Consider the following 26,771-nt stretch of genomic DNA (forward strand, 5'->3'; position numbering starts at 1 on the left):
TAACTGACTGCGCCAGCCAGGCGCCGCAAGGGACGACTTTTTAATTCAAATCCTGCAGGCTTTAAAATAGGACGTTAATTTTGAAATACTGGCCTCAATCTTATGCTATGTTGAACTTCAATCTGGTTTTGAGGAACAAATCAAATAGTTAAGTAGACTACAAGGCATTGAACTGACATGAAATAAAAATTGGTATACTCTTTACAGAGCTCCTATTAAACTCTGAAATTCTTCTTTAACATTTACCAGCTTTTCAAGTAAACAAATGGCATAAAATAAAATACTGTTTAAGTTAACAGAATTATTTTTACTGCAAAGATTTTAAAATATGTTTTTTTTTTTTTTTTTACAGACTTTTTATAACACGTTTGCGTAAGCCACAGCTTTACTTGCTCTGTGACCTTAGATGAGTCACATCCTCTTAAGGCCTTAGTTGTTTCTTCAAGTGTGAGATCAAACAGACTGGGTAGCAGCTAAGTAACATGGGTTAAGTTGACCTTCAACTATGGTAATATAAAAGGGTTCTCACTAACTTAAAACATTATGTTAGAAATCCAAAGTCAGGGGCACCTGGGTGGCTCAGTGGGTTAAGCCTCTGCCTTCAGCTCAGGTCATGATCCCAAGGTCCTGGGATTGAGCCCCGCATGGGGCGCTCTGCTCAGCAGGGAGCCTGCTTCCTCCTCTCTCTGCCTGCTTCTCTGCCTACTTGTGATCTTTGTCTGTCTAATGAATAAATAAAATATTAAAAAAAAAAAAGAAATCCAAAGTCAAATCAGTAATTGCCTACTCTTTTAGTCTTTAGAACATATCAATAAGCCTTTCATCCATTACTGCCATGTGTATGGCACTATACTATTCATTGTTGGGGACAGAAACAAGTTAAAGATAGTTCCTGCCATCATATAGTCTAAATCAAAGAAGGGGGGTGCCTGGGTGGCTCAGTCAGTTAAGCATCTGCCTTCAGCTCAGGTCATGATCCCAGGGTTCTGGGACTGAGTCCCGCATCAGGCTTCTTGCTCAGTGGAGAGCCTGCTTCTCTCTCTGCTTGTCACTCCCTCTGCTTGTGCACTCAAAGTCTCTCTCTCTCTCTCCATGACAAATCAATAAATAAAATCTTAAAAAAAATTAAAATAAAACATAGAAGAAAAACAAATAAAAGCATGTGTGATATTAGATGGCAATAAAATTTAGACCACAGTCATCATCATTTAGATAAACTGAGTTTGACAAATATCAACCCTAAATGCCCCTAACCTTTGAGGGCAATGTCAAAAATCATGATTACATTCCATGGCTAACCCTCTCCAGAAGAGGCAGCCTGCTGATGTGGAACATGCGCTGGACACAGTATGGCAGGTTTCTCATGCATAGTTCATAATGTTAGTTTTACTTTTGTAAAATAATAATGGAAAAAAGCTCCTAAGAGATGAAGCATGTCCAGGATTCGGCTAATATCTCATTCCTCTAATTCATATGTTAGAAGACGTAGAATTGATATCCATTACTTAGACCTTTTTCATTAACGTAGAGGGAAAGCTAGATGCTAAAACATTTCTGACATCACAGTTACGTCTTGCCTGTACTCTGAGCTTGACCAGAACCGTGTCATAAGAGGAGGAATAACTGGTATCCATAGCAACATCACCAGGCTGGGACAATGTAAAAAGCTGTAACCTAGCAACTGATGACGAGAGTTGTGTGTAGGGGGAATTCTCCCAGTTCTGCAAATGACAAACATGCAGCACTGAATGCAACTGATAATACTAGGGCAATGTGGAAAATCTGACTTATTTGTAGAGGGTTGGGAATGTCAGCCTCTTAAAAACTTCAGTACTATGCTGCATAATTTTTAAACAGGAAAAGCAAGCAAACATCTCCTCACTGCCCACAAAAGCAGTGTACAGGGAAAGTACCTTACGCGTCATGACTGAAATGGAAAATAAATTTCATTGCAGCATGAAACATCTCAGCCTCTCTCTAGTTCTCATTATATAGGGGTACTGAATTTTGGTGACGGGGGTAAGCTGCCCCTGTTCCTAGAGAAGGATGGATAGGTTCTGTATGTAAAGAAGGAAGCATTACAAAGCTACTAGACTCATAACACACCATACGAGAATGTCTCCCGAAGAATTCTGTTTGTTTGTTTGTTTTTTAATTTATTTGACAGACAGAGATCACAAGTAGGCAGAGAGGCAGACAGAGAGAGGGGGGGAAACAGACTCTCTGTTCAGCAGAGAGCCCAATGTGGGGCTCAATCCTAGGACCCTGGGATCATGACCTGAGCCAAAGACAGAGGCTTTAACCCACTGAGCCACCCAAGCACCCAAGAATCCTGTTTTTAACAGAGATCATATATACTTGTAGACATCTGGAGAATGAAAGAAACATCAAGTTCAATCCCCTTGTTTTACTGACTCAGAAATTGAGACCCAGAGTGACGATTTATCTAAGGACAGAAAGTGACAGAGCATGGGCTAGAACTGAGGTCTTGTTTTCCAAGCCAATTCTTCCCATTAAAACATAATGTTATATTTTTTCCTCATGTTAACAGAAACATAAAACAGGACTTTACAGGAATGAGAAATAAATTTCTATTATTATTTTTATCTCTATTATGTAAAGCCATTGAGATCTTGTGGTTTATCTTTTACATTAGTGTTATCCTACCTAATACAACCATGAATGGGTCTATCTAACCCCAAGATAATCTAAAAAATAAACCCACTATAAAAACTTTTGATGGTTCTGGATTAAGTCACAGCATCGCAGGAATTTAGCCAAATCTGTGACTATCAGAGATCTTACCTTAGTAAGAAACAAAACACAACAGTTTCTCTGGAACAAAATGGTGTACGTGTTGGGGTCCTGGGTTTTTCAGTCACTTAAGTGTCTGACTCTTGATTTTGGCTCAAGTCATGATCTCACGGTCATGAGATCGAGCCCCAAGTTGGGCCCAGGGCTTAAGTTTCTCTCTCCTTCTCCCTTACCCAGCTGTCCCTAAAATAAATAAATAAATCTTAAAAAAAAACCCTCACAAAACAAAACAGTAGTTTTCCAAATTATGTGGGTTTTTTTGGTTTCAGGTTTTTTTGGGGGGTTTTCTTTTTGTAGAACTCTTTTCCATATGAAATCTTATGAGAAGCCTCAATAAACAGATATAGATAAAGGTCATCTTTTATTAATATTAAATATTTTATAAATTTAAATGTATACAATTTTTAAACTCAGTAAGAACAATGAGGCTTTTAAAAAACAATTTAAAGTTAGACATTAAGGCTAACTGGCAGCTTTATATAATGTGGATTTCATTTTGATTTAAAAGAACTGAAAACTGGGCGCCTGGTGGCTCAGTGGATTAAAGCCTCTGCCTTCGGCTCAGGTCATGATCCCAGGGTCCTGGAATCGAGCCCCTCGTCGGGCTCTCTGCTCACCAGGGAGCCTGTTTCCCCTCCTTCTCTCTCTGCCTGCCTCTCTGCCTGCTTGTGATTTATGTCTGTCAAATAAATAAATTAAAATCTTAAAAAAAAAAAGTACTGAAAACTTATTCATCCAGTGAAGTAACTACAGATGCTACCAGTTTTTACACAGCTCACCTTGCAACAGCATATGAAAGACGGACAAGGATGTCTTGTCCATTGTCTCCACAAAGGCAAGTTAAGCTGGCAGCACAAATGGAGGTACCAAATACCTTTCATATATAAAACGTAGCATCATCTATTTCAAGAGAGTACATGGTATCTGTTTTGGTAATGGTTCTTCAAAGTGTTATAAATCCTTAAAAATAATCAAATTTGCAGAATCTTTGAAAAGCAATCATTTTATAAACCACTGGTCCAGATAGACTAGAAGTTCTTTTTCGATTCTGGAAATTATGGCGAGAATTGGATTACTGTCCTGGACTCCAGTGAAGAGCAATGCAGAAGATGCTATCAGAGTCAAAACATGACCTGCTTTTCTGCAGATTATGTTTACTCACTGAATACAGATATTTCATTTTTCAAGGCAATACTACTTAGGGGCCAAAACCATGGGTTAACCAGCACAGGTAACAAAAGAGTGAATAGTTTGCTGCCAAATTTTTTTTCTTTGCCAGTAACTCCAATCTTCTTGCCACCTGCAACCCATTTGCCAGGCATAACATCTAAAGGCCCCACCTGCCCCACATCAGACAGGGTCAGCTCAATTGCTCTAGTTCCAACATGACACACTAAGCTGTCTATAGAGGAGAAGGGAATCTAGATTCAATGTCAAAAAAAGGCTGACTGCCATTGTATTAATTCAAATCTAGGAACATTAAGAAGGGGGCACCTGGATGGCTCACTGGGGTAAGCCTCTGCCTTTGGCTCAGGTCATGGTCTCGGGATCCTGGGATTGAGCCCCAAGCTGTCTGCTTGGTGGGGAGCCTGCTTCCCTCGCTCTCTCTGCCTGCCTCTCTGCCTACTTGTGATCTCTCTCTCTTCAAATAAATAAATAAAGTCTTAACAAAAAAGATCTACTCCTACAGTGATTTATCTGAATTTTGGGACTTGCAACCTGCCAAATTTAGAGAATATGCCTAAATTCTAGGCTTTCCTCTTTTGAAAAGATAATCAGAACTAGCTACAATTATAAATAATACAACCAAACTAAAGACTCCAGAATCAGGCATGGCTCTCTCTTTGGTAAATAATTAAGAACAGGTTCAAAATAATCAAGACATGAATTCACTAATAAAAACACCCATATGCTGAAAGAATAAGCAATTACCACCCTAATGTGTTTAACCTACTAATTAGCAATAGTACCAATCTGGAAAAAGCTGGAAATGCTGTCTTCATAGTGGAGAGCTCCTAGATGCAGAAAAGCCCCTTTTCTGCTCTAGCTGAAGTGATACTCTCAACAGATCATTTCAGTCCTTTTAGTACACCCTTGACATAAACAGAAATGGCTAAAAGTCGATCCCAACCTTTGGATTCACTTTACTCAGTGACTCTGAAGTTAAGAGGCATACAAGACAATAATACCCAGCAAGTATCAACTAAAAATTAAGTCAAGGAGATAGAAATACATGTGAGGAGGTTTTTATTTCTGATCGATTACCCATCCTTGAAAATGTACAAAAACCTATCTTCAAGCCAGTGGTTAACCTGCAACAAGTGTAGGTGTTGGGCAATGTCACTAAACCTCTGATCCTCAGTTTCCTTATTTGTCAAATAAAGAATAATTAGCACTACTTCCTATCAGAGTAGGTACCATGAATTAATGTCATTTGGAAGTTTAAATTACTATTATTAGGTTGGGAAATAATCTTGTTTTCCTAACATCTTTCCCAACATCAGGGATAGCTTGATTAAAAACTACCAAGTCTTTTTAAACAAAAACCTGTAAATAAGGTGGACTTTAAGAAGGAAACAAGTGGGACGACTGGGAGGCTCAGTTGGTTAAGTGTGTGCCTTCTGCTCAGGTCATAATCCCAGGGTCCTGGGATTGAGTCCTGCATTGGGCTCCCTGCTCAGCAGTGAGTCTACTTCCCCAACCCTCCACCTACCGCTCCCCCTACTTGTGTGCTTTCTCTGACAAATAAATAAATAAAATCTTAAAAAAAAAATACAGCCCCTACCTCAAATGATACAAAAGCATATTCAGGAATTAAAACTACTTTTGATGAGCAGCTGTTCACAGTAAAGGACTCTAGAAGCAAGGATAACTACATGTCACCCACCAGCAACAGAGCGACTGTGACACTAATGTCAACTATTTAAATGCCTTTAACCCTGAGAAGGAAACCAGTAAGAAATTTGCTTCAAGCAGTGTGCCAGATGCAGAGCTGCAAATCCCAAATGAGCTGTTTAAAGAACAGGGATCTGTTTACTCTTCAGAGGAAAATTAGTCTTTTCAGGGAAGATTAGCTCCAGCTAGAATGCACACACTGTATTGTGTGTGGGGAAGATGTTAGAGGCAGACTGAGGAATACAGCTCTCAACAGGCAGGAAACAGACAAAGCACCTGTTTGCACCAACTTCCTCCCACATGTGTCACCTCAGACACCAACTCGGTAAGAGTGGCTCTTCTGGGAGCTTAGAGTGTGGAGGTGGGTGAGAAGGAGACTAGGCGTCACAGAGGGCAGGGAGGTCAGGGAGGGGGAGTGGGCAATCATCAGAATACAGCTCCAGCCACGCTGATTAAGTCAATTCTTTTTTTTTTTTTAAGATATTATTTCTTTTTTATTTGAAAGAGAGAGAATGAGAAAGTGAGAGAATGAGTGGGGGGAGCAGCAGGCAGAGGGGGAAGCAGGCTCCCCGCTGAGCAGGGAGCCCAATTCGGGGCTCGATCCCAGGACCCTGGGATCATGACCTGAACTGAAGGCAGCTGCTTAACTGACTGAGCCTCCCAAGGGGCCCTGATTAAGTCAATTCTTAGGTAACAACCTAACAAAAGGTACCAGAACTGAATCTCGGGTACTCAGAGAGCTCAGATGGAGACTTCACTCAAAATTTCACCTCAATATTACAGAAATCCATTTTTTCCCTACTAATGTGAAATTAACATGGATCTTTAAAGGGTAGCTCCAATTTACTAGTTCAAAAACAATTATTTGGTTTTATATTCCAATCTACCCCTCCTCTAGTCTCTGGTCTCTCAAGTGAATATGTTAACCACGAGTCATTTTTAATTTTTCTTTCCTTACTCCCTTTCTCACATTTACTCACCCCATTAACAAGTCTTGTTGGTTCTACCTTCAGAACATACACCCAGTCTAACCCTTCTCTCCACATCCATAACCTCCTATCAACTCTCCCCTTGGAGAGTCCCTTTAATGATCTCCATGTTTTAGCCCTACAATCCATTCTCCCACAGCAGCTAATACCATCTTTTAAAAACAATTTTATCAGGGCGCGTGGGTAGTTCAGTGGGTGAAGCCTCTGCCTTTGGCTCAGGTCATGATCTCAGGGTCCTGGGATCCAGTCCCGCATCGGGCTCTCTGCGCGGCAGGGAGCCTGCTTCCCTCCCTCTCTCTGCCTGCCTCTCTGCCTACTTGTGATCTCTCTGTGTCAAATAGAAAAATAAAATCTTTTAAAAAATAAAAATAAAAACAGTTATCAATCAGGTCATGATGCTCCCCTGCCAAACAAAACCAGATCACTAGCTTCAAAGCATACTGAATAAAATCCCAAATCTGTATCATGGCTTAGTAAAGCCCTGCATAATCTGGCAGCTGACTGTTCCTCTGACCTCATCTCCTTCATTCTTCCCAAGCAAACCATGACCCAGTCACATCAACCTGCTTTCCATTCATTCCTAGGTTTTTCTTTTCTTTTTTAAATTTGAGAGAGAGAGAGAGCATGAGAGGAAAGAGGTCAGAGGGAGAAGCAGACTCCCAGGCAAGCAGGGAGCCCAATGTGGGACTCGATCCTGCGACTCCAGGATCATAACCTGAGCCGAAGGCAATCGCTTAACCAACTGAGCCACCCAGGTGCCCCCATTCTTAGGCTTTTAAATGCCTGGAATATTCTTGCCCTCCTTTATATCTATCAGGTGTCTGTGCAAACCTCACCTCTTTAAAGTCTCCTTCTCGACAACCCTTTCCAAAATGCAGTTGTCCTTATAGCTGTTACTTTCTCTCCCTTACCTGGTTATATTTTATGTATAGCACTTACTACTTCCTGATTTGTATTATTTATGTATTTCTTTCTTTACCATCAACCTCCTACATTATTTTAAAACAGGGAATTTAACTTCTTCACCAAACTTCTTCACTGTGCTTCATACAGAACAGTGCTGTCATACATTGCAGGTACACACCATAAATATTTGTTGAATGACTCTTTCTTTTTATTACCAAGTTTATATAAAAACAGTTACATAAGACAAACATGCACCACTTAATAAGGAATTGTCAAGCAAACATCCATTTAATTACCACCAATGCCAAGAAGTAGGATATCCCATAGGCCTCCTTCCCAAGCACCTTTCCGTGATGACAACCTTCTCCCCCTTCACTCCTCAGGCAACCATTATTCTCAATTTTGTGATTAAAAATTACCTCAGTTTTCTTTATAGTTTTACTGCTTATATATGATAAGTCTGGGGGTGCCTGGGTGGCTCAGTGGGTTAAGCCGCTGCCTTCGGCTCAGGTCATAATCCCAGGGTCCATGGATCGAGCCCCACATCGGGCTCTCTGCTTAGCAGGGAGCCTGCTTCTCCTCTCTCTCCGCCCATCTCTCTGCCTACTTGTGATCTCTCTCTATCAAATAAATAAACAAAAATTAAAAAAAAAAATACATGCTTATCCTAGCTAGAGAAACCATGATTCAGGAAAGAATACCTCACTGGGTTCACAATTTTAATAGACATAGATACCAAACTGCCTGGTTTCACCTGAACTACAAGTAAATCTTTTTCCCTCATTTTAACATCCTGGCCACCAATCTTCAGATTATCCACACCAGATATCTCTTGGCCTAAGCCCTTCCAGTTTAAAATGCAGGCTTTGATTTCTCCTGGCCTTACACTAGGCCTAACTTCTTGTTAAATTCTTTTATCCCCCTCCCTATCTGTGATTCTGTAATAATAATCATTTTTGGTTTCATACGCCTTTTGGAACAGCTCTTTTTGTATACTGCCCCCAATATAGCTTCTCCTTTTGGCACAACTTGTAATACCTGAAATCATAGTGACTAGGCACATGACCACAGCTCTGGTTGTGAGGAAGGAGAGAGAGATCAGTTAGAGACACAGAGCTGCAGGTAAAAGGACTAATAGGGAAGGGCCTGTAAAAATAAAAGCTAAAATACAGCATGGTACTGAAACAAGAAGGGGGAAAATAATGACTTTTCTTTTCTTTCTTTCTTTTCTTTTTTCTTTTTTTTTTTAAAGAGAGAGCGAGAGGAGAGCACATGAGAGCAGAGGGGAGAGGGAGAGGGAGAGAGAGAATCTCAAGCAGACTCTGCTGAGTGTAGAGCCCAACGCAGGGTTCGGTCTCATGACTCTGAGATCATCAACTGAGGGGAAATCAAGAGTCGGATGCATAACTGACTGAGCCGTCCAGCCCACAAAATAATGACTTTTAAGGTGAATTCTCAAGAGTTTAGAACCCAGGGCACACAGAGAACTAACTATACATGAGACTGTTCAAAAGCACTCACTATCAGCTTTCTAAGGGAAACCTCTGACTCCTCCACACTACAGACCATCTTGGGTTCTAAGAATAGATAAGATGACAAGACAGTTGGAGGCAGTGAGGTTTTTTTTTGTCCAGAGTGTATGAACCCAGCAAGGGAGAAGGAGGGGAGCCATGATACCCATACCCAAATAATGGCTAATCCTCCCAGGAGACAACAAAGTTTTTTGGTAAAAGCTAAAATGCTGATTTCCATCTCCATCAGCAAGGTCGGAAGACCACAGGGCCAGTCACTCAGAAACTGATGAACATAAAGACCACTAGCAAAACCACAGCACAAACAGGAAAAAACTTGGAGGCTTTAAGTCAATACACAAAGGCTCTCAGAGTGCCTTCGTGGCTCGTTGGTTAAGCATCTGCCTTAAGCTCAAGGCATGATCCCTGGGTCCTGGGATCGAGTCGCATGTCAGGCTCCCTGCTCAGGGGGGAGCCTGCTTCTCCTTCACCATCTGCAGCTCCCCTTGATTGTGCTGTCAAATAAATAAATAAAAACTTTACAAAACTACACAAAACTCTGTCCATTCTGTAGTCACTCTTCTCAATTTATGGAAGATTGGGTTTTTATGCAGAAGGAGTATCTATGAAAACAACACTTGATCTCTAGGCACCTGAGTCATCATTATCAGCAGCTTGCCTGTCACACTGTTGACGTCCATGGTCTCTTTGTCCACTGGTTTCCAAACAGCACACATACAGCCTAAGAAGGCATCTGAAACAGCCAAGAGTACTTTTCCACAGAGGGCACGAAAAGGCAGCATATTTTTCGGAAAGTTATAGTTCTAAACATCTCTTTATTAGGTATGTTAGCTTGTCATTTAACAAAAAAACAACTATCTTTTATTGGATGCTGACTCCGCCAGATACCTATTTACAAAAATAAGCAAGCCAGATGTGTATATCCATCAGTCCCTTTTCCCCAAGAGTTTACAATCTAACAGCATCCGTCAAAGAATGCGTTCTCCCATCTCTTCTATGGCTGATTCTTCGCTCTGCAGGTCCTACCTCAAATGTTAATCTCCTCAGGGAGAAGCCTTCCCTACCTACTTCTCAGAATGTGTACCTTTTGGAGACAAAATCTTTAGAGTAGTAATCAAATTAAAATGCAGTTATTAGGCTGGGCTGCAATCCAATATGTTGTTCTTATAAAGAGAGGAAATTTGGGAACAAAGAGTTAAGTACGGGGAAAGAGACACAAGACCCAAGGAGAAGACAGCCATCTACAAGCCAAGGAGCAAGATCTGGAACAGCTCCTTCCTCCATAGCCCTAGAAAGGAATCAACTCTTACAACACCTTGATTTTGGACTTCTAGCCTTCAGAACTGTGGGGCAATACATTTCTTTTGTTTAAGCCACCCAGTCTGTGGTACTTTGTTATAGCAGCCCAGCAAACAAATACAGCTTTCTACAACTTTCTAAAATTTTTAAGTTATCTTGGCTCTTCAGTCAAGAATAGATGTTAGGATTTTTTTTTTTTTTAAAGATTTTATTTATTTATTTGACAGACAGAGATCACAAGTAGGCAGAGAGGCAGGCAGAGAGTGAGAGAGGGAAGCAGGCTCCCTGCTGAGCAGAGAGCCCGATGCGGGACTCGATCCCAGGACCCCGAGATCATGACCTGAGCCGAAGGCAGCGGCTTAACCCACTGAGCCACCCAGGCGCCCAGGATTTTTTTTTTTTTATTAAAAAAATCCATATAGCTTTAGAAATCCATGGGGAAATAAGCAGTGTTGCAACAGTAACCCATATAGAAAACATAACTGTATTTCTATCTCATATCCCACTGCGAAGTTAAGCTCTAGATAAAGATCCAAATGTAAAAAGCCTGAAGTTTTTGTAATTAACATGAGAAAATATCTTGATGACTTGGAAAACAGAAAATAAAGCAGAATACAAAAGAAGAAATCATAAAGGAAATGATTAATAAATTTGACTTCACTGATAGGACACACTTTTGTTTAGTAAAAGACTCCACAAACAAAGTGAAAATTTAATAGTATCAAGCACCTGTAAAAACACACTTACACACCAATAAGAAAATAGGTGAAGGATACCAATAGGTGATTCACAATAAACATAAGCACAAAGATGCCCAACCTCACTAGCAATTCATGAAATAAAAATTCAAACAATAAAGATTTTAAAAACCCCGCAACAGTAAAAATTCCATTTCACACACAAGTCACTGATTTTTAAAACTGGACAGTAACCAAGTATTGGTGAAGATGTGGACTACCACACACACTGGCACTCACGCACACTGCTAAGTAAAAATGTAAATTTGTCCAATTTTAGAGAGTCATTTGGCAATATCTCGTGAAGCTGAAGAGGTCTTTACTCTTGGACCAAACAATTCCACGCCTAGATTTACCTGAGTAACTCAAATATACGTGCAGAAGAAGGAAAGGTACAAGAATAGTCATATACTTATACATATTCCTATATACTATAGGAAAGTGTGAAATAATTAAAAATTGGGAAAAACTTAAATGTTTACCAACAAAAGAATGAAAACTATATTGTACTGTATTTGCACAATCAAATAATAAATGACTAAAATAAATGAGCTGGAACTGTGTTTATTAATATAGATCAATCCCTAAAACACAACCTTGAGCCAAAAGAATGAGGTATAGAATGATATGAATACGATGCTGGCATTTATTAAATGCTTGAAGTGTGGAAAAATTATTACACATTGTTAATGGATATAGTATACATAATGGAATACATGTTTATATGCATGCACACACATGTGTGAGTGTGTATGATATAAACACATGAATAGGAAGAAGAGTAAATGGAAAAATGGAGAAGACACAGGACCATCAAATGTTATCAGTTACATTTTATCTCTTTAAAAAATCTGAATATGACAAAAATGTTAACATTTTACAAAGGTGGATTTGTATTATTCTCTGCAGTTTTCTGTGTGCTTCAAGTATGTCATGGCGTTTTATCTTTTTAAAAAGATTTTATTTATTTATTTATTTATCAGAGAGAGAGAGAGCACGTGCAAGCACTAGCAGGGGGAGGGGCAGAAGAAGAGGGAGAAGCAGACTCCCTGTGGAGCAGGGAGCCCAACATGGGGCTTGATCCCAGAACACTGGGATCTTGACCTGACCCAAAGGCAGATGCTCAACCGACTGAGCCACCCAGGCAGTCTGTCATGGCTTTTTAAATGGAAAATGCAAAAATCTATATAGTTATTAAAAAATTATAACCCAGCACATAATAAACAGTCACTAAGACGGGGTATATTCAGTCCTGCAGTCTGAAGCCCTGACCCCTTGTAGAGAAAATGGGATTACGATTAAGCATATGGTTCTGCTGCTGGTAGGTTTATGGGTGAGGGAAGGAGGGGGAGAAAAGGTACAGATGATATTTCATGAATAAGACTGCAGGGGAAAAGTGTAAGAAAATTTCCTAGCCACTTCCTACAAATTCTAAAACTCTGTATTTCTGGGAAGGAAAACTTCAGTAGCCCCTAAGCAATTTTAAATCCTCCCCCTCTTTTTTTTTTTTTTTTTAAGATGAAATCAATCATTTTTCCTATGCTTTGGTCAACAAGTGCTCAAGTCTAAACTTAGTGTTTAACAAGGACATGTGAGCAGTTTTATTAGTACAACCTGTGGAAATGACTTATCTCTTACTGAAGTTTCTAATACTACTGAGATTCATTTTGAAAATATCTTATGTCAACTGCTTCAGAAGGCTGAAAAGGCTAAAGAAACTTATTACTGATATCATTATTTTTATGAATCAGACTATTTCTACATTGTTCAAATCACTATTTTGACTTGTTGTCCTACATGCAAGCTCTAAGAAGTTTCCACAGTGCCTGAACTGTGGTATAAGCTGTAGCAGGTTAAATTAGTGAATGATCACTTTAGGACACTTTAACACTGATCAGAACACTCTGTTATCTTTGCTGCTGCTATTGGGAAGAAAATCATCTGGGGGCAATGAAGGATTCTGCTGTAATGCTAGTGAAAAGTACTGTATTAGGTATCAGAAGGATTCTCAAAAAATCTCCCCTCTAAGGTTTACATTAAAATATTCTTAGGCGGGCGCCTGGGTGGCTCAGTGGGTTAAGCCGCTGCCTTCGGCTCAGGTCATGATCTCAGAGTCCTGGGATCGAGTCCCACATCGGGCTCCCTGCTCAGCAGAGAGCCTGCTTCCCTCTCTCTCTCTCTGCCTGCCTCTCCATCTACTTGTGATTTCTCTCTGTCAAATAAATAAATAAAATCTTTAAAAAAAAAAAAAATATTCTTAGGCGACAAGCATGGCCTATGTCTCTCCTCTTCACTTCCTGAAAGCAAGGCCCACTGTATTCTTTCTTCTTTTGAGGTAGGATGTTAAGTGTCTAACATGCCCCCATTAAACCCTGTCAATGCCATCGTGGTATTACTTTCTATCTCAGAAAGTAAACTACACTTTCTCCAAATATGTCAGCCTGAGTTGCACAAAAATGAGACTCACAGAATCTTAGAAGCCAGAAGAGAATTTAGAGGGCCTTTTGTCCAAATGAACAAATAAACTGAAATAATGGTATCCCCAGAGTATATGAAGCAGTGTCCAGGGGATATGAGATGCCATAGAATGAACCTGACTCAACTCCTAGAAGGATCGTTTTTACTCAAATAGTTCTGAGTAGAGATTTAACTGCAACACAAAAAATTTTCAGTAATTAAAATGGGAACACTCCAGATTCTTCTGCCTTCAAGTTAGAATTCCAGTGTTTGACTAGATGCAGAATTCCCTTCTATGTGAAGAAGACATGATAATTATAAATCATGGCTACCATTTACTGAGCACTTATAATATGCCAGGCACTGTGGTCAGAGTTTTACATCTATTATCTCATTTAATCCTCCTAACACTATTAGGCAATAGTAGTAATTGTTTCTATTTTACAAAGGAGGAAACTAAGCTTAAAAAAGGTGAAAAAACTTGCCCATGTTCACCCAGCTAGTAAACAGAAGAGTTGGTGTTTGGCCCAGGGCTGTCTGGCTCCAAAACCTGTGACCTTAACTGTGGCCTCAGAAATGTGAAACTGAGGCAGAGGGACTGTAAGTCTTAATTCAGAAAAGCCTTAAACAAGCCATGTGTCTTTCTGTCCCTCGAGTTTTCCCAGCTATAAAATTCGAATACCTATCTCTTCCTTCATGATGAGAATCCAGAAGCTCATGAGATATATATACATATATATTATACACATATATATATATACACACACACACATACATACACTAAAAAGAAGCTTGGTCTGGGCACCTGGGTGGCTCAGTCAACTGTGTGTCAGCCTTTGGCTCAGGGCATGATCCCAGGGATCTGGGATCAAGCCCTACATGGAGCTCCCTGCACCATGGGGAGCCTACTTCTCGCTCTCCCTCTGCTGCCCCCCTCTCCCCACCTATTCTCTCTTTCTCTGTGTCAAATAAATAAATAAAATATTTTAAAAAAAAGAACCCTGGTCACATAAAAACTTGTACATGAATGTTTATGGTAACCTTATTCATAATAGTCAAAAAGTGGAAACAACCCAAATGTCCATCAACTAATGAATAAGTAGAATGTGTTATATCCATAGAATGGAATATTCTTCAGCCATAAAAATAAGATATTGATATATGCTACAATGCAGATAAACCTTGAAACATCATGCTAAGGGAAAGAAGCCAGTCACAAAGAATCTCATATGTATGATTTCATTTATATAAAATGTCCAGAACAGGCAAATCCATAGAAACAGAGTGGTTATCAGGGGTCAGGGCATGGGGTAGGGGGTTAGGAGGAACAGAGAGTGACTACTAATGGGTATAGGATTTTATTCTTTGGCGGGGGGTGAAATGTTCTATAATTACATAGTGGTGATGGTTGTACAACTCTAAATATACTAAAATCAAGTGAATTTTATACCTTTAAAAAGTAAATGTTATGGTATGTGCGTTATATCTCAATAGAGCTGTTTTTAAAAAAACAAAAAACAAAAACCAAAAAACTTGGGAGGCCATGGTGGCAAAAGAAATATACTTAAAAATACTTTGGGGGTGCTTGGGAGGCTCAGTCTGAAGAGCATGTAGATCTTGATCTCGGGATTTGAGTTTGAGCCCTGCATTGCGTATGATTACTAAAAAAATAAACTTAAGAAAACCTTGGACAGAAGCATCACAGAAATATTGTATTATACCTTAGATATTATACGTTTCATGTTTATAAAGACATGTTGTATACATCATAACAAAGCCTCGTCTTCTACTACATCTCTCCTAGTTATCTTGTCCAAGGAAAATCTTAATTCACTTCAAAGTACTCAACTCCTCTAGTTTCTGAGTACCCAGTTAATAAAATGCTAAAATACAATCTAAACTGGCTGCTGATGTAAACCCCAGGGGCTTGTCCTGCTTAAAAAGAGAAAGGGAAAAAGCCAAAAAACTCACCAAGGGCCTATATTCAAGGCCAGAAAGGATAACAAGAATCTAGATCTAATGGAAATGATATCCCCCTACACCCTTTTGGGAACAGCTTGTCAGGATTTCCTACAGAAAAATTAGGCAAAGGAACCTCAACTATAAAGGTACTGCTTTATTGAAACAACCATCAACATTGAAATCCTTACCTTCATAGAGTGCAGCATAATATAAACAAATTATCTTACTTTCATCTCAACAATATTTGTATAAGGTACAGATTTTTACTCTCATTTTATAAGTAAGGAAAGTGAGGCACAAGCAAGGTCGTCTAGTCAATGAGAACCAGAGTTAAGATTCAACATGCATGTAAATTCCAAGTTCTCTGCTCTTTCGCCATGTCATGTTAACATCTGCTTTCTCCCTTCAACTCTCTTGGCTACCTATCTTTCACCAGATCAGAGAGCAGAGTTGAGTTTTTTTCTGCTGACATTATTTTGTAACATGAACTTTACTCCCAAGAAATAATTTCCCCTTTAATTGTTCTGGTTTGCTGAATTCCTTGCATAGGTATCCATAAGAAACACTTGCTCAGAATAAGTATTAAGTCAATGCTGTTGAACAAATAAATAAATCTGGCTAGGTGTATCCAGTTAGTTTAATCTTTCATGAATAATGAATGAAGAGTCAAAACCTAAAAAATCTTACAAAATCCCTTCCCAGTGGTTGCAAAAGGCTTCAGAACTGAGTCAGAAATGTTGCTACTGAACTGGCCTTGAAATGACTTCTTGAGGAACTGTCCAACTCTTCCCTTCCAGCCAATCAAATGATGATTTAATCCCCTAGATGGGAAGCCCACAGGCAAGATCTTTAGCTCTACTTATCATCCGGATTCTCACCTTTTGCACAAGTTCATATTTCCTGCAACTAGCTACTTTCCAAGTTATTGGGCATCTCTTTTTTCCCTTCCTTCTTCCTTACCTGTCTCCCTTCCCCTCCTCCCCACCTCCATTCTCCCCTCTACCTCTTCTTCCTTCGCTAGTGGTAGCATTTACCTCACACTTCCCAGTGAGACAAGAATGTACCCAGGAGAAGCAACTATGACAAACTAATGAAGTAACTTCACAGGGTATTACCCATTGAATTAGTGGAAATGCCAAGTATTTACCATGTGCTGCTCTAGCTAAGCCTTTTCCAAAGAACTAAGCAGACCTATGGGATAAAATCAGACTAGAAGTTCATTTTTCTTCTGATAACTGAAGAGTTAATAGTTTTATTTTCAACACATAAGAAGGACTGAAGTACATTATAAATCCAGCTCTTAATTTTCAAAAGTAGGTGGATTTAAAGACTAGGGCATTAACAACATTCCTACATTTGTTAAAAAGGTATGTTCTATATTTAAATTAGATTTCTACCTATTCAGCCCTCAAACTCCTTCCTTGCAATAATTTCATAGTCTTGACCTTGGTTACTTAATTAATACTTCCATGACACCACCCTATAAAGATACAAGTAAAGAATTTTTACTTAATATTAAATAAAAAGAAAAAGTTTTAAACATAGATATGCATATACCTCCTTTCACATTTAAATAATATGAAAAAACGTATGTTCACAAATGTAACATCAATGAAAACCTTTAGCTCTTGTAATTTTCCCTAAGCTTTTCAGTTTAAGGATAGTACCATTTAATATTTGAACTAAATGCATTAACATAATTTTACCCAAGACAGACTTTCTCTAGGTAAGGAATCATAGACTTTTAGAGCTTTCTGGAATGTCAGATATCAACAGGCACAATTCTTCCATTTTAAAAATGAAAAAACTTCCAAGTTAAGTGTTTGTCAAAGTCTTATAGCTGACTAATGGCAGGTAAGGGAGTTTGGCTCCTGACTCCCAGTTCACACAGTTAAAGTTCTATAGGTGAAAAATATTTAACTTGTCGATATCAGCCAAAAAGCCAACAAAAATCAGAACTCCTCTTACCATATGTACGACTGACATTACACTGGTTTCAACTTTCAGTAAATTCAGTAAATTCTTAACTTGTGACTTACCCTGCTGAGTTGATCCAATAACCTCTGGTTCTGTTCTGATAATTCCTGGACGGCCCGTGTTTTTTCTCGATCTGCTTCCCGCAGATGAACCTGCTGCCTCTCCAACTCATCCTGAAGCTGTTTCACGTCACTCTCCAGCTCTGACACACGCCCTTCCCATTCCCCTTCTCGGTTCTCAAATCGTCTTCGCAGTTCGTGTTTCTCTTGTTCTAAGTGCTGGGTGAGAAGTGAAGAGGATTTAAAAAATGTTCAAAATTCACAGCCTTTTGCTTTTTTCTCTTCTCACACTTTCCTAACTTTTCTTTTTCCCAGCCAGTCAGCACAACAAAACACTCTGACACAAATAGGGAAAAGTTGCCTATTTCACAGCTACAAAAACATTCCTTTCTTGCAAAGTAGGGACGGCTCTGGCTTCACAAAGAGAATGCCATTTCTCTTTAAAATGCTTAATATTACTAAGTTTATTCTCATTCTTGAGAATGGATTGTGGACTTAGGAGTTCAGTTGAAATTGAACAAGTCATCCAATTAACTGGTGAACTATACATTTAAACAACGTAACAGAGTCCTTAAGGCTTCTTTTAGAATCATCTATTATGCTTGGCATAATATCAGGCACTTAGAATCAAGAAATTTTCAGAGATGGAAAGAACTCCAGAGATCCTTCAGATTAACCACCTTTTCTTATAAATGAGGTAACAGAAGATAAGAGGTCAAGTAACAAGCTCAAGGTCAATACTAGTAAAAGGCAGAGCTGAGATTTGTGTTTAAGTCATTGGACTCCGTTAGTGCTCTAAATCACAATTCAGTAAGTATTTGTTGTGATATAAGGTATTATATTTTGATATCAAGCAAGTTCAGCTTCAGATATGCTTTAAATCATGGACTATTAGCCCTGCATATTTATTTCTGATCCATCCATTCATTCTTAACTACCTACTATGGGTCAGCCACTGTGCTGGGGACACAGTGAAAAGTAAAACAGACAGGGTCCTTGCATTTACAGAGCTTTCATTCTAGTGGGAGAGACTGGTAAAAGTAGAAAGTTGTGTGTGACAAATGGTATGCAGTAAAAATACAGATGGCTTGAAGTAGCAGCTCAATAAAAAAGGATTCTTTTGAAAGAAGTAAGAGTATCTTTTTGTTTCTATGAGACAAATATGGATGTCTCTTTACAGAGCCAAGTACGCTCTACTTAAAAAGCATACTATGTACAAGAAAGCGAAGTCTGTGTCCCACAGAGTATATTAAAAAGAAATTAAAGCAATGGCCCTCAATTTGGGGGGTTCTCAGAAAAGCTCTGATATAATTGTTGTAAATATACCCTCCTGGACCTGAATCCCAAAGACTGTGATTTGTCAAGAATGGGATGAAGCCTAGACATGCATCTATCTGCCTATCTATATTGGCTCTACAGGAAATTCTGAAGCACTGAAGGTTGATATCAAGCATTGATTGTTTCAACAAGCTAAAATGAGCGTATGAATCTTCTTCAGAGTAGTCAGTCATCTTTTCTACTTGGGAAGGTATGCTCTTATTCTATCCAAGTTCTCACTCTTTGAATATTTTTTGGAATGCTTCTTTTGGAAAGCCTTAAGGCCAGTGTATACCTAAACATGAAAATGAAAATCAGTCTGTTACTTCACATCTAATATGTGTCTAGAAAAGAGATCACTCCATTTCGTCCTGTCATTTTATTCTCCTCTTTTGCTCTAAATGACCTGATGTTTCTTTCTTTCTTTCTTTTTTTTTTAAAGATCTTATTTATTTATTTATTTATTTGTCAGAGAGAGAGGAGTGAGAGCGAGCACAAGCAGACAGAGTGGCAGGCAGAGGCAGAGGCAGAGGGAGAAGCAGGCTCCCCGCCAAGCAAGGAGCCCGATGTGGGACTCGATCCCAGGACGCTGGGATCATGACCTGAGCTGAAGGCAGATGCTTAACCAACTGAGCCACCCAGGCGTCCCATGACCTGATGTTTCTTAAAGTCGAATTTATCCCCAAAAGATGAAAACATGCTATCACAGAGCAGTCAAAATAATATGCCAAAAAGATAAAACCAGTGATCTGAAATGAAAATTCTGATCACATTAGCAAAGGCAATTTTTACTGAAATCAATATATGGCCTCCCAGGTCGACCACTTCTGGGAGATAACTCACTTGGATATAATCATTCTACTGTATTTGTTGAAAAAGTCACATTATAGTTATATTTTATACAGCCTCTGTTTGCAGCATGCAGGGAAAGGAAGGACAAGGGAGGGACTTCTCATCAGCATGAGAACTTTCTGCTCTATGCTTCCCTCAACATTGCCAAACTCCAAAAATGAAAATGTTTTAGTCACCGTAGAGACTTCAGAAAGATGAAATGCAGAAACAAATGCTAATTGCAATCCTAAAATTGTGATACTTGGTTTTATTCAGTTTTTCCAAAATGAAAAAGATCGAGCAGAAGGCAACAGCAAGAACTCAGTAATCACAGTGTTACTGAGAGGCCAGATAAATTAGGCTTGTGTTCTAAAAGAACAGAGAGACTTAAAAATATTCAGCAAACAGCTGTTAGCGAACAGCCCAACCAAGCAACTAAAACAATCCAATCCACTTGGAGTTGGGGGAGGGTTTGAGACAGGTGGTGCTGATCAGTCTATTCTGTCCTAATTCAGGTTTCCCTGAACACTGAAAAAAATCAATCAAGACTTTCTTATTAATGAACATACAGAATTTAGCCTTTTGTTCAAAGACAGGTTTCCTAGAATTGTATTTTCAACTTAGTGAAATTAACCAGGAAACTCTAGGCAGCATATTGGGACATGTGGAGGTAAGGGGTTGTTCTGTTATTCATTTAATGTTATATTTATTTTGTTATGCATTATTTTAAAAGTTAGTATCTATACCTGAAACTAATAATGTTACATTATGCGTTAACTATACCTCAATAAACAAAAGAAGGAAAGTTAAGATCAAAACTGTCAAGGTCATCGAAAACAAGAAAAGTCTAAGAAAACATTACAGCAAAGAGGAGACTAAGAAAATCTAAATGCAATGTATTCAGGATGGGATCCTGGAAAAGAAAAAAAAAATAGGTAAAGCCTAAGGAAATCTGAATAAACTGAGGAGTTTAGTTAACAACATATCAGTATTAATTTTTTTCATTATGGCAAGTGTACCATAATATGTTAATAACAGGGGAAACTGGGTTTGTGGCATATGGAAACTTACTGTACTATCTTTCTATGTTTTCTATAAAACTGAAACCATTCTTAAAAAAATAAAAATTTATTGAAACCCCTGAAAAAATGAAAGTTAATACCATTAGCCCATCTAAAATTGGTTGTTACAGAAATTGGATTTCTGGAAAGAATAAAAAAAATACCACCATTCTCCTAAGTCTAGGATATACAATGAAAAAGTACTAATTTTTAAGTGGACCAAGCACTGAATACAAGGAAGGACCTCTGCATTGCCTCTCCAAATCTACTAGTGACTCTCATTATGTGATTATTTTCATTTTACTTGTTTGGCCCTTTTAAAAACACTGTACTAAAATCATGAGAATTGGCCTAAGGAAGGGAGAAGAAAATGTAGTTGAGGGAAAATACTACCTTGGCAGTAAGAGAAAATTCATTCTCAGCTAGAATAGGAAAAAAGGGGATCTTGTATGTTAAAAATGTTTTTGAAAACTAAATATTTAATTTCTGAAGAAAAAAATATATAAATAAATGCAAGTTACTGTCTTAGTTCATATTTTGGTAAAAAACTAAGGACCTAGTGGATATAAGATTTAAAAGCAAAAGGGCAGGCGTGCCTGGGTGGCCCAGTTGGTTAAGCCTCTGCTTTCAGCTCAGGTTATGATCCCAGCGGTCCTGGAATCGAGCCCCCACATTGGGCTCCCTGCTCAGCGGGGAGCTTGCTTCTCCCTCTCTTCCCTGCTTATGCTCTATCTCACTACCTCTCTCTCTCTCTTAAATAAATAAAATCTTTTAATTCAAAAAAAGAAAAGAAAAAGCAAAAGGGCTCACTGTAGATGCAGACTTTTTTTTAAAGTAGGCTCCACCCCCAGCATGGAGCCCAGTCATAGGGCCTGAGCTCACCACCCAGAAATCAAGACCTGAGATGAGATCACGAGTCCAGTGCTTAACAGACTGAGCCACCCAGGTGCCTCCAGAAGAAATACAGTTTAAAAAATAACTTTAGGAGTGGGGCACCTAGATGGTGCAGTCAGTTAAGTGTGGGAGTCTTGGTTTTGACTAGGGTCTGAGATGATGGGAGTCCTGCATAGAACTCCAGGTTCAGCCTGGAGTCTGCTTGGGATTCTCTCTTCCTCTTCCTTGCCTGTGCCCCCTCACTCCCCATTCTCTCTAAAATACATAAATAAATCTTAAAAAAATAACTTTAGGGGTGCCTGGTTGGCTCAGTTGGTGAAGTATGGGACTCCTGGTCTTGGGTTGTGAGTTTGAGACCCAGAGTGGGCATAGACTGCCTAAAAAATAAAATCTTAAGGGGCGCCTGGGTGGCTCAGTCAGTTAAGCCGCTGACTCCTGATTTTGGCTCAGGTCATCATCTCAGGGTCCTAGATCAAACCCCACATTTGGCTCTGGCTCAGCAGGGAGTCTGCTTCAGCATTCTTGCTCCCTCTGCACACCCCCCACCCTGCTCTCTCTCCTTTCTCTCTTTAAAATAAATAAATCTTTTTATTTTTTTTAAGGTTTTATATATTTATTTGTCAGAGAGAGAAGGGAACAGCAGGCAGAGAGAGAAGCAGGATCATTGTGGAGCAAGGAGCCTGATGTGGGTCTTGATCCCTGGTATTATGACCCGAGCGGAAGGCAGACGCTTAACTGACTGAGCCACCAAGGCGGCCCAAGAATAAATGAAATAAAATCTTTAAAAAAAGACAACAATTTAGAACTCTAAGCATATGAAAACACAATTCAGTGAATGAATAAAATACAATATAGTCAATTTAAGGGTCGGAAAAAGATGACCAAATCTTCCAGTCTTTCAAATTAATCCTCATTTTAACCTGAGATATACAGCTAAAAAAACTGTTATCCTTTAAAACATTAAAGACTTTAAATACTGTGCCTTTAAATGAGAGAGCACGGGCACTTGGGGGGCACAGTGGGTTAAAGCCTCTGCCTTCAGCTCAGGTCATGATCCCAGGGTCCTGGGATCCAGCCCCGCAGGATCCCAGGATCCTGGGATTTCAGCCCCTCTGCTCAGCAGGGAGCCTGCTTCCTCCTCTCTCTCTGCCTGCTTCTCTGCCTACTTGTGATCTCCGTCTGTCAAATAAATAAATAAAAATCTATTAAAAAAATAAATGAGAGAGCAGTATAAAATTAAGACTTTATGTTTTAAATGACAAAACAAAGTCTTAGGTTTGGCACACAGAATTGGGAAGGTGTTCAATATTAACTAATGAATAGGTAGGAAAAAAGTCTTGACAATGGCTTATCGGTCCTGAAGTTAGAAAGGTGCTAATTTTGAAGTAGTAAGGAACAGAGGGGACTAAAACAAGACCAATCTCATTATTTAACAGTCAAGCCAACATTGTCTCAGAGTCCACTCATGTGTTAATCTTTCAAACCAACCTGCGGGAAAATATGTTTGACTCCACTGACAATTTCTGGAAAATTACAAATGCTTTTTAAAGGGCAAGTCCTCTACTCTTAAATATGTAATTGAAAATATAGCAGAGTGGTGGTGTTAAACTTTAGACAGTATTTTGTCTAAACAGACATTCTAAAATCTAGGCTGCTTAAAATATATACTATGAGGAAAGTTCACTTGCAAGTATCAAATGAAATCTTTCTCTATTAGGTTTTGGTCAATTAATAAGAATTAAAAGAAGGACCTAATTAAAACAAGGACCTAATGACAGTATCTTCATGAAATATTTTTTAATGTACTTCTTGAAAAAACTAAAAATTCTTAATGATAATCTTCAAACATACCTCGAAGAAACAGTATAACTGAACCCTCCAATACTCATCCTCAGTAATGATTAATATTTAGCTTTTAAAAATAAACCTTTTAGGGGCACCTGGGTGGCTCAGTGGGTGTAAGCCTCTGCCTTCCGCTCAGGTCATGATCCCAGGGTCTTGGGATTGAGCCCCGCATCCGGCTTTCTGCTCAGCAGGGAGCCTGCTTCCCCCTCTCTCTCTGCCTGCCTCTCTGCCTACTTGTGATCTGTCAAATAAATAAATAAAATCTTTAAAAAAAATTTTTAAAAAGTATACATAACATAAACTTTACCATTATAACCATTTGTAAGTGAACAGTTGAGTAGTGTTAAGTACATTCACAATGTGGTGCAACCACAACCTCCAGAAATTAGAATAAATTTTTAATACTAGTGTTCATATGGTAACCTGTTGAGGAATGAAGATTTTATAAACTAGTTTAAGAGGTTTAAACGATTTATTACTGTCTGGTCAATAGCAAAAAGTTAAAGGTAATTTACTCTTTTACAACAGAATCTTTATTGTTACACAATTTAAAAATCTTTTTCTTTCGTTGAAGAAATGTACAAAGGCTCCACATGGAACCCAGGATGTGTGTAATTGCACACTCAGGATTACTCTGAAATCTATCAGTAATCAAACTGACTGATATGATGTTCCTTTCAAGTTAGATGTCTCTTCAATCAAGTCCCTCACTGAAGGAATTTCAGATCACAAGTATAAATCTCTACAGTAGTATTCTTATATACAGTCATGTAACCAAATCCCATTTTCAAAAAAAGCACCCTTTTATTTCTAGACCTCTACTTCAAGTGAAAATTAAACAATTCAATTCATTGGATTGCTTTTTGGCAGTCTACTTATAGGTTTCACAAAACCACTTTTCAGAGAGATATCTCAGGGGTTCATCGACTGGCAGACCTAGTTAACAGGCCAACTGAACTACAGGGCACTCACTGGTTTCCTTTTTTCCCCCTGATTTACTTTTGATATGTCGCTAGACCACAAACACACTTAAATCTTATTACTGAAAAGTTTCTGAATTTACATTCTGACTGTTCAACCAGTAGCAAAGATATGGAAACCGACTAGGGTCAATTTCAGACCTTAGTCAGGACTGTACTATTCTCTTACAACTAAGAATAAAAAGAACTGGTTGCAACCGAACTGGGAAACAATAGTAAAGGCACAGGCAGACAAAAATTGCACTGCCAGAGATGCCCCCCACCTCCTTTTAAAAACAAATCTCTTTAATTTAGAAAGGCTGGCATTCCATACCACTTTCAAGGCCCTTTTCCAGTAATGGGAAAGAACAGGCATAGCTCTAAGAAAGACTTTGGTCCAGAGAACTAGCAGAAATCTTACAGACACTTTAAGAGGTATTTATAACAGTTAAAGTAATACGGTTCTGGGAGGTTGCATTTAGCCATGGAATTTTGCATGCATGAGGCCCGGAACACAGAATACTGTTTAAATACAAAATACACAGAAATGCCAAGGTCCAAATTAAATCCACTACCAACGGTCACATGCTGAGCCCAGGCTTGCCTGATTTCTGCAATGGAACCACATTTCCTAATCCCTGAGTATTTGAAGGCTATATAAAGCTCCTTTAGGGGCACTTGTTTCCCACAACTCTGAGCTGCCAGGAAGTTAAGACAAGGGCATCTGGAGGCCTTAACGCCAAAACTGGAAGGCTTTAGACTAACACCCTGATTAGAGATTAACTACTCTGAAAACCTGGAGCATATTTTAAATGCTTCCCGACTTCCTCATTTCTCTGTGTGCAGACATCACCTCAGCGCTGTATAAATTAGTCATACTGTAAGCTCTATTTTAGATGTAGTGTACAGTACATATATAGAATGGCCCACAGCGGGGCTGGGGCTGTGCATGGACCCGTTTGCTGAAGTCAGATGGATTCAATGTTGCTCTGGTGTGATAACTGAAAACCCTCTAGCCTACCCCTGCCCTCAGGTGATTTTCTGTTGAGGTAGCGTGAGCAAGGAAGGAGCGGGGTGGGTGAGTGGCTCCCGAAGCTGCCGGGAGGGCTCTCCCTGATTCCCACCCATCCCACGAGGGACGTCCTCACCTCCAGCTTGTCTGTCAGCTCCTTGTGCATCTGCTCGTACTGCCGGCTCATGTCCTGGTTCCTCTCGAGCAACGCCTTGCCCAGCCGGGCAGCCAACACCAGATCCTTCTCCTTTTGCCGGATTACCGACAGCAGCTCGGGATCCTGGGCGGGTGGCGGCTGCAGTCCGGACCCCTCGGCCGGAGGCCCGACCTCGGCCTGAGAATGCTCCCCGGGGTCGGACGGCCTTTCGCCGGCCGCCAGCAGCGCCAGCTCCTCCTCTAACGCCAGTTCCAGCTCCCCGGGGCCCCCCGGGAAGGAGATGAGGGCGGCGGCGGCTGGACTCCCGACTGCGTCCGCGGCCGCGGCGGGCAGCTCCATGCAGCAGGCGCTGTCCGGCTCGGCGGGTGCTGAAGCGCGGCCGGCCAAGCCCAGGCAGAAGGCGGACATGGCCCGCGCGCGCGGAGCCCGCAGCGGTGCGGCCCGGCCGGCGCGCGCCAGGCTGCAGGGGGGAGGGGCCCTGCCGCGCCGCTCCGCGCCCCGCGCCTCGCCCCGCGCCGCGGCACGCGCCCCCCGGGTCCCCGCGAGCCCTGGGCGCGGCGCGCGCCGGCCCGCCCCTCCCCCGCGCCCGCGGCACGCGCCCCTTCCCCCCGCCCCCGGGCTCAGCTGCTCAGCGCGCGCTGGGGAGGAGGTGGGGGTGGCAAAGGGAAAGGCTGAGGAAGGGAAGACCGAGGGGAGGCGAAGCGCGAGGGGAGGTAGCGAGGAACGCCGCTGCCGCTGCCGCTGCCGCCGCCGCCGAGTTTTCAGCCGCCCTGTTGCTGCTGCTGCTCCTGCTGCCGCTGCCGCCGCCGGCCGGGCAGCGCCTCACGGGGCGGGCTGCGCTCCGCTGTCGCTGCGACGCTCGCTGCTGCTGCCGGCGGCCGCTCTCTGCAGCCGCGCTCCATGTCCCTCGGCTCGGCGGCAGCCCCAGCAGCAGCGGCGGCGGCGGCGGCTGCTGCAGGCGCCGAGGCGGCGGCTCCACATCGCGCGCCGCGCAGCCGGCCGAGCTCCTTCCTGCGTCCCTCAGCTCCTCCCGCTCACCGGGCCGGCCGCACCCCGCCCCGGGCTTCC

General features: G+C 40.7%; 1 protein-coding gene across 5 annotated transcripts in view; it reads right to left on the reverse strand.

Moving 5' to 3' along the window:
• The window catches only part of BICDL1 (BICD family like cargo adaptor 1), a 101,952-nt gene extending 75,759 nt beyond the window's left edge, over positions 1 to 26,193 (reverse strand). For 2 of the 5 annotated variants that reach the window (XM_032309177.1, XM_032309176.1), the window contains exons 1-2: positions 25,683 to 26,190; positions 17,631 to 17,846 (exon numbers count right to left, since the gene is read on the reverse strand). In XM_032309177.1, coding sequence (XP_032165068.1) covers positions 17,631 to 17,846; positions 25,683 to 26,111 — 645 coding nt within the window. In that variant the 5' untranslated portion in view covers positions 26,112 to 26,190. Of the gene's footprint in view, positions 1 to 17,630; positions 17,847 to 25,682 lie in introns of all 5 variants that reach the window. The other 3 variants (XM_032309172.1, XM_032309174.1, XM_032309175.1) reach the window with 3 other exon arrangements.
• Between the last annotated feature and the right edge of the window lie 578 nt (positions 26,194 to 26,771).

The sequence above is a fragment of the Mustela erminea genome, chromosome 13 (assembly GCF_009829155.1).
Source record: "Mustela erminea isolate mMusErm1 chromosome 13, mMusErm1.Pri, whole genome shotgun sequence".
Classification (NCBI taxonomy): Eukaryota; Metazoa; Chordata; class Mammalia; order Carnivora; family Mustelidae; genus Mustela; species Mustela erminea.